Source organism: Triticum aestivum, chromosome 7A (genome assembly GCF_018294505.1).
Source record: "Triticum aestivum cultivar Chinese Spring chromosome 7A, IWGSC CS RefSeq v2.1, whole genome shotgun sequence".
In the NCBI taxonomy this organism is placed as follows: Eukaryota; Viridiplantae; Streptophyta; class Magnoliopsida; order Poales; family Poaceae; genus Triticum; species Triticum aestivum.
In genome coordinates, this window is record NC_057812.1 from 710,478,963 (window position 1) to 710,487,791 (window position 8,829).

Here is an 8,829-nt window from a genome sequence, read left to right on the forward strand (position 1 = left end):
ACCTCCTGGTCCCCTATCAACCTCCGCGCGCCGTCCGCCGGTGAATCTTTGCCCGCCCTCACAACGCTCGTGCTCTCGGGCTGCACCGCCGACAGCCTCGCCGCCTTGGTTGCCCGCTGCCTGCGCCTGCGCACGCTCAGGTTCTCCCGCCCAGGCTCCTCATGCAACGCACGCATCCCGCTCGACATCACGGTCCGCTCCTCATCGCTGCTGGAGCTCGTCATCGAGGAGACCCGATCATGGGTGGACCGCATCGACATCGCCACACCAATGCTCGAGCAGCTGACCGTGTCCTCCCTTGCCGACTCCCACCTCAGGGTCTCCGTCATGGCTCCCATGGCGCAAACTTTATCGTGGCGCTGCCGTCACGACAAGAAAATTTGGTTACTGGACGAGGACGATAGAACTAGAAGTGCTTACTGGACACTCGACATGGTGAGCCTGCTATCGGCTCCACCGGCAGCGGCAGAGAGACGACGACGACCTCCTGTGTTGCGCTTAGATGCTGTCAAGGTTAGTCCCCGCCTCCTCCCCTACTCTGCATAGGGCCTCCTATGTCAGTCTCACTCACAGGTTCCAACTACGTACGTACTCAAAGTCACAAAACATGTGTGATTTATATGGTTTTATATATGATGGAATTGTTTGCTCGAGCTTGCACAACTACTTTCCTGCCTTGGCTTCATGGACGCCAGATAAGGGCATCTCCAGCCGTTGGCCCCCCCAGAACGCATAAAAATCGCCCCTGGGGGTGAGCCGGCGATACAATCGGCGCTGGGGGCGGTTTTGCGCTCAGTCATCGCCCCCAGCTCGCCCCTAGGCGCTGAAATTGACCCACTTTGCAGCCCAATTTCGGCGAATAAAGGGCTCATATGGGCGAGAATAGGCCCATATTCGGCGTGGATTCGCCGTGTCTCGGCGTTCAATTATCAACACAATTATTTCTTATCACATATTTCATCACAGAAAAATCAAATACTTCAACAAAATAGTACAACAACAAATAGTTCAATACAAATTATATAGTTCAACAAATAAAAACTCGTATTTCATCACACGACGTCCCCCTTGAGCCTCCATAGGTGCTCAATCAGATCTTTCTGCAGTTGATGATGCACCTGTGGGTCTCGAATCTCCTGACGCATACTAAGATAGGCAGTACAAGTTGCCGGTAGATGGTGATCAACTTCGGCTAGAGGACCCTGCCTGTAGTATGGTTCAGTGTCAAACACTTGGACTTCTTGCTCGCTCTCGATGATCATGTTGTGCAAGATGACACAGCAAGTCATAATCTCCCACATTTGATCTTTGGACCAGGTCTGAGCGGGGTACCGAACAACAGCGAATCGAGATTGGAGCACACCAAATGCCCGCTCGACATCCTTCCTGCAAGCCTCCTGAACTTTCGCAAACCAGGCGTTCTTGCCTCCTGCCGCAGGGTTTGAGACCGTCTTCACAAATGTCGACCATCTCGGATAGATGTCATCTGCTAGGTAGTACCCCTTGTTGTATTGGTGCCCATTGATCTCGAAGTTCACCGGAGGAGAATGGCCCTCAACGAGCTTGGCAAAAACAGGAGAGCACTGCAGCACGTTGATGTCATTGTGAGTTCCTGGCATACCAAAAAAGGAGTGTCAAATCCAGAGGTCTTGTGTGGCTACCGCCTCAAGCACCACACTGCAACCGCCTTTGGCGCCTTTGTACATCCCCTGCCAACCAAATGGGCAATTCTTCTATTTCCAATGCATGCAGTCGATGCTTCCAAGCATCCCAGGAAATCCTCTTGCTGCATTCTGGGCTAGGATCCGAGCAGTGTCTTCCGCATTGGGTGTTCTCAAGTATTGTGGCCCAAACACTGCGACCACTGCCCGACAGAACTTGTAGAAACACTCTATGCTGGTGGACTCGGCCATGCGCCCATAGTCGTCGAGTGAATCACTGGGAGCTCCATATGCAAGCATCCTCATTGTTGTCGTGCACTTCTGGATGGAGGTGAATCCAAGAGCGCCAGTGCAATCCATCTTGCACTTGAAGTAGTTGTCGAACTCCCGGATGGAATTCACAATCCTGAGGAAGAGCTTTCGGCTCATCCGATAATGGCGCCGAAATGTTTTCTTGCCATGAAGTGGAGCATCGGCGAAGTAGTCGGAGTAGAGCATGCAGTAGCCTTCGAGACGATGCCGGTTCTTTGCTTTCACCTACCCCGGCGCCGAGCCACCTCGCCGCGGCTTTTCATTGCTCGCCAGCAGCTGGGCGAGGGTGGCGAGCACCATGAGATGCTCTTCTTCCTGGACGTCGGCCGCGGCTTCCTCCTCCAGCAGCGCGGCGAGCTCTTCCTCGTCATCTGAGTCCATCACCGAGACAGGCAAAACGCCGAACACCTTGCGCTCGGTGGGCGTGTACCCGCCGCTAAACCGCACCTCCGCGGCCGGAAACGGCGGCCGGAAACGCCCAGCTGCTGTGGGAGGGGCTGCCGCGGCGAAGCGCTACTATTTTCCGGCGGGGAATGGCTATCTAGCGGAGTAGGGCGGCGGCCATCGCCGGGATATAGCTAGTGGTGGCCGAGGGCGCGGGGGTGCGAGGCGAGTCGGGGGAAGAAAACCTTGACTTTTCCCCTGTCGGTGTGGGCCAGGCGTGCTTTTCCCTAGCGCCGGAGCCCCCAACTGCTCCCCAGCGCGGCGGGTTCGGCTTGTGACCGCCAGGCGGAAAAAAGGTCCGAACCGGCGATTTTCGTCATCCTGGGGGCGCGACTGGGCCGTTTTTTCGGCGCCGGCGCCGAAAAAGTGGCCTGGGGGGCCTGTTGGGGGCGCGGCTGGAGATGCCCTAAAGCGCGGCAAGTAGAGCAACATCTGTGGATGGAGGTTGCCGCCGACTTATCTGTCTTGGACTTGGAGCTGCATCTCACAACTTTGGGCCATGTCTATGGAGCATTAGTCTTCTTTCTCCTCAAGATGCATCGGATTCGTACTGCCGTACATACCCTTAAGCTCAGGGTTGCCAAACTCGACCCGGAGACGACACCCACGGTACGTATTCTCCTTTAGTGCCTATTATTCTTTTTCTTTTCTTCTCTTTTTTGATGAGGGGGCTAGTGCTTGTTATTCTTATGGGTGTAGACTTTGTCTACATCTCAGTCGACTGAGATTTCGCGAAGTCTCAGTCGGCTGACATCATCACAAGTAGATTAGGCCTATTAACTAGCCTCTATCTGTTGGGTTGAATCCGGTTTAGCATCTGGGCTTATTTTCCTTTCCACTGTTTGTTTGTTTGTTACTTTTGGGCTGGGCCGTTCACTTTTGGGCGCTGCTCTCCTCCGCATGTGACTCTGCTGATCCCTGTTGCTGCCTCTCACAGCCTTGTCGTGTTGTAAACCGTGTGGCGCGGTGCGTGTAGGAAGGCAGGCGCGATGACCAACGACGAGGCCTTGTTGCTGGCGCTCAAGGAGACGGTCAGGTACGGCATGTTCCTCGGTACATGCAACTCGACCCTCTCCTCGGCCAATAAAAGAAAAAAGCTGAGTTCCAACCAAGTTAGAAGACATGCAATTGTGCAATTGTGTGCCTGCAATTGAGCATGCAACCGGCCACTCTCTCTCTCTTACTACCGTCGCCCCCTCCGACAAAACAAAGGACCCAATTGCAACCAAGTAAGAAAGACATGCAGTTGCGTGCCTAGTGTGGGACATGCAAAAAAGAAAAAGGTGAGTTGCAACCAAGTTAGAAAACATGGAGTTGCATGACTATAGTTGAGCATGCAACTGGCCCCTCTCTCTCTCTCTCTCTTATTGCCGCCCCTTCCCACAAAAGAAAGGCCCCCAGTTGCAACCAAGTTACAAGACATGCAGTTGTGTGCCTGGTGTGTGACATGCAACTAGCGCCTCTTCTCGTCTGACAAAACAAAAGCTAAGTTGCAACCGAGTTAGAAGACATGCAGTTGCATGACTATAGTTGAGATTGCAACTGGCCCCTCTCTCTCTTACCACCGCCCTCCTCCGACAAAACAAAGGTCCCCAGTTGCGACCAAGTTAGAAGACATGCAGTTGCGTGCTTAGTGTGGGACATGCAATTGGCCCCCCTCTCTCTCAACGCCGCCCCTTTCGACAAAACAAAGGTCCCCAGTTGCGACCAAGTTAGAAGACAAGCAGTTGCGTGCATAGTGTGGGACATGCAGCTGGCCCAATCTCTCTCGACGCCGCCCCCTCCAACAAAAAAATGCCCCCCCCCCAGTCGCGACCGGGTTAGAAGACATGCAATTGTGTGCCTGTTTTGTTACATGCAACTGGCCCCATCTCTTTGACGTCGCCCTCCGACAAAACAAATGCCTCCCCCCCCCCCCGGTTGTGACAAAAGATAGAAGAGATGCAGTTGCGTGCCTAGTGTGGGACATGCAACTGGCCCCCTCTCTCTCGATGTCGCCCCCTCCGACAAAACAAATGCCCCCCCAGTTGCGACCAAGATAGAAGAGATGCAGTTGTGTGCTTGTTTTTATGTGCAACTGCCCCATCTTTCTCGACGGCACCCCTCCAACAAAATAAAGGTCCCCAGTTGCGACCAAGTTAGAAGACATGCAGTTGCGTGCCTAGTGTGGGACATGCAACTGGCCCCCTCTCTCGACGCCACCCCCTACGACAAAACAAAGGTCCCTAGTTGCGACCAAGTTAGAAGACATGTGGTTGTGTGCCTAGTGTTGGGACATGGAAACTAGCCCCATCTCTATTGATGCCGCCCCCTCCGACAAAACAAAGGTCCTCCCAGTTGCGCCCTGGTTTGAAGACATGCAGTTGCGTGCCTGTTGTGGGACGTGCAACTGGCCCCATCTCCCTCGACGTCACCCCCTCCAACAAAACAAATGCCTCCTAGTTGCGATCAAGATAGAAGAGATGAAGTTGCGGTCCTAGTGTGGGACATGCAACTGGCCCCCTCTCTCAATGCCGCCCCTCCGACAAAACAAATGTCCCCCAAGTTGCGACCAAGTTAGAAGACATGCAGTTGCGTGCCTGTTGTTGGACATGCAACTGGCCCCATCTCTCTCGATGTCGCCCCCTCCGACAAGATGGTACAACCAAATTTATTTACATATAATAAAAAGTATTATTGTTGCCCCCTAAAATTAATTTAATATGGAAAATGGTGGCGATGTACTAAGGGCATTGTGCCACCAAAAATCTCCCTGGTGTGTCAACACACAACAGAAAAACACAAAAAAGCAGCACATCAAAAAAGTTGTCCAAAAAAATAAAGAAAAGACAAACATAAGTTATATCCTACAAAACACACTCTCTTGTCCCTATTTAACATGACTTGATTAATTTTTGCTATCATGCTAGGAAAAGTGCATTGTTCCACTAAAGTGTTCAGAAAAAAAGGCATAGCATGAACTAATAAAGTGTTGACTAGTACTTTTGATGAATGGTAGACCAGAATATTCTCAGCTAAAAGAACCCAAAAAAAGAAAAAGAAAACTTCTCTGAAAAAAGTACCTACAAGCATAGAAAAAAAGGTGGTGCTACTAGTTCTAAGAAAAAAAATCTATTATAGCTGCTTGGCCTTACTACTAACTTTAAGAAAAAAAATCTTAACTCGATATAGCCTCCTAAGAAGAAACTTACAAAAAACAAAATGAAAAATAAAAAATAAGTGCCACACTAGTAAAATGGGTTGGGATTAAAAATCTGAGAAAGGAGACAACACATACACTGCTAGTAAAAATGGATCCACTGAAAAAGATACATCATGCTCTACTTTCCCAGGGGATTATTTCAACATTCTACTGAGACACAAAAAGATTTAGTACCAAAAAAAATCGAACTCCTAGTAGAAAAAAATAGTTTCAGTAACCATACCAACACCTCTGGATTACTGTAATCAAACATCTGTCCGTGAAAAAAACGAATCTACATTATATGGATACATGCAAAGTTGCAAACCTACATATACCACTAAAATTCAGCATACATCTTAATACACACGAACACAAAAAAATGAAAATCTAATAAAAAAACCAAGAGCTACACACTGGGGGGCGATTCTCTACTTGAAAAGTACTAAACCAATATACTTGATACAAAATAAAAAAAACTGGAACCGATACAACCCCGCTCAGATCTATGATATGCCGTGCCGTGCAAAAAAAAAAGGCAAGCAAGCTTGTGGATGACTCACCTGTCCAGCAGCATCGGCCATCCTCTCTCGCTGGGAGTGCAGGAGCGCTCGGATTTTGGAAGAAGAGGAATGGAGAGAGTGGAATGGATAGAGATGAAATGTCTGCAGCTAACTGCTCCATTAACTACCATGGTGCCTGCTCCCCTTCCCTCCCAGCGGCCCGAGAAGAAAAACAAGATAGAACAAACAAACAAAAAAGCCCACCCCACACAAACTGCCCCAGCCCACCCCGCACAAATGCTCACGGGTGGCCACACTTCGACGGAAAAAATGAAGCGGGCCGGTCCTGCGCCTTGCACGGGCCGAAAAGAGGGACAAAGCGCTCCAGCGAGAATCTTCACGCGAATACATATCGGACGGCTGGTGAAGTCTCAGTCGACTGATTTTTAGCATATCCGTATTCTTATTCCACGTGATATAGTGCAACGTTAATGTACTAGCACACTGCCAAAAATAAAAATGTATACATACTAGTAGAACATATGTACTTGTTCAAAGGAGCAATTATTTTCTTATTGTAAATATATTCATTCTTGTTTGTACGCTATCTAATTGTTATTATTCTTATAGGAGGAAGAGGAATGCGGAGAGTGTTGTAACTGCGCGCCTACCAATAACTGGACAAGCAAAGTTGTCTCCTTGACAGAGCTTGCAGAAGTGGAAATCGACGGTTTCCAAGGAGACGACCACAAGTTTGATGTCCTGAAACATCTACTTAGATGTGCCCCCATGCTTAAAAGGATGACCCTAAAGCAGTCACACAAGGTCGCCCCAAGTGACGCAAAAGTTCATAACTTCTTCAAGGCACATCCTTTCGTGGAATGCTACTACATTTCATCTTCTGCCACTGCACCTATGGCTTGCTAGCTTGATGAAATGAGACTTAAGTTCCACCGAAACCTTATTAGACACAAGTTGTTGGTGTCTTAGTTTCAGGTTATGCAAATTTGACAATTACCAAGTTTGACCATGCAAGTATGCACTAGCGGCCCATGGATGACAACACGCCCCCCAAGGGTGAAGGTGGTTAGGATAACTAGATCATGATTGACGCGCGTTGCTGCACCCGTCTCTTTTTTCGATGAACCAATATGAGTTCCCATAGAAGGGTCCTAAAGATGGACATGATATTCTGTTAAAATTTGACAGCATGAATAGTTGAAAATCGTTTTACTACTTGGAATCAACATAATTTAGATCTGTCTTTCAACCAACTAAATCTTATAGAAGATCCAAACACTCAGAAAGTAGCCCAGCGCCAAAACTAGGATAATACAGAGTAGTAATACCCTACTATAGCATACGAGATGTACAACAGAGTAAACAGGAAGATCCTAGGTAACTAAGTATTTATAAGTTGTACATAACCATGGAACCAAGCTGTTAGTTGATATCTTTTCTTGTTCTGTAAGATCCAGAAGAAGATATTGCAATCGTCTCGCAAAGTACATGGTATGATCAAACAAGAAAGAAAGCTCCTTATAACCTCCAAAACCTAAGATGACAAAAGTAGTAGAGAGGTGACTTGCTGGTTACTGCAACTGGGCATCTTGTTTTCATAATACTTAGCATCACACTGTGAACCCTCTGGCGCCAAAGCTAACCATCATTTAAAGAACAAATCCTACAGGGTTGGCATTAGGCTCATACACAAAACTTGACCTATAATCACCAATAGTTGGCAAAGCCAATCGACCAAATGAAACATATCTTGAAAGGCTACATCATATGTACGCAGAATAATAGAAGTTAAGCAGTATTTTTAGAAAACAAAATTATAAGGGGTGGAGGTGCTGGTTGTGACCTGAGGAATCAAATCTCTCCTTGTATATTCTCCAGTACCGTGCCCAACTCCCAATTAAACAACACACAAGTAGAGTTGATGGTTAGCGTATAAAGAAACCAAAGCAATAGGCATTCCATTCTATAATAAGGTGCCGTTAGATGTGAACGACCATGATACGTAGCTGATTAGGCAGAAGGGTTCATGTTCTTTATTTTAACATGGCATCACATTTGTGTTGCCGACAGTGACCTCCATGCTGACACAACAAAAACGCGGCTTAATGTGATTAGTCCTAAGGCGTCTCTCTCTCTCTCTCGCTCTCGCTCTCGCTCTCTCTCTCTCTCTCTCTCTCTCTCTCTCTCTCTCTCTCTCTCTCTATCTCTCTCTCTCTCTCTCTCTCTCTCTCTAGTGCTAGTTATTCTTTTCTTTTTCATTTTTTTGATGAGGGGGCTAGGGCTTGTTATTCTTATTCCGCATGATGTACTACAACGTTAATGCATTAGCACACTGCCAAAAAAAGTATGTATACATACTATTAGAACATATGTACTTGTTCATTATTTTCTTACTGTAGATATATTCATTCTTGTTTGTACACTAGCTAATTGTTATAATTCTTATATAGGAGGAAGAGGAATGCAGATAGTGTTGCAACTGTGCGCGTACCAATAACTGGAGAAGCGAAGTTGTCTCCTTGACAGAGCTCACAGAAGTGGAAATCGACGGCTTCGAAGGAGACGACCACGAGTTTGATGTCCTGAAACATCTACTTAGATGTGCCCCCATGCTTAAAAGGATGACCCTGAAGCAGTCACACAAGGTCGCCCCAAGTGACGCAAAAGTTCATGACTTCTTCAAGGCACACCCTTTTGTCGAATGCTA

General features: G+C 47.9%; 1 protein-coding gene across 1 annotated transcript; it reads left to right on the forward strand.

Annotated features, from left to right (window-relative positions):
- The first annotated feature begins 502 nt into the window (after window positions 1-502).
- LOC123153817 (uncharacterized) lies at window positions 503-7,028 on the forward strand. Its single transcript, XM_044572746.1, has 3 exons — window positions 503-513; window positions 2,819-3,026; window positions 6,732-7,028. Exons 1-3 carry the CDS (start codon window positions 503-505, stop codon window positions 7,026-7,028), a joined length of 516 nt encoding a protein of 171 aa, XP_044428681.1.
- Window positions 7,029-8,829: the final 1,801 nt, after the last annotated feature.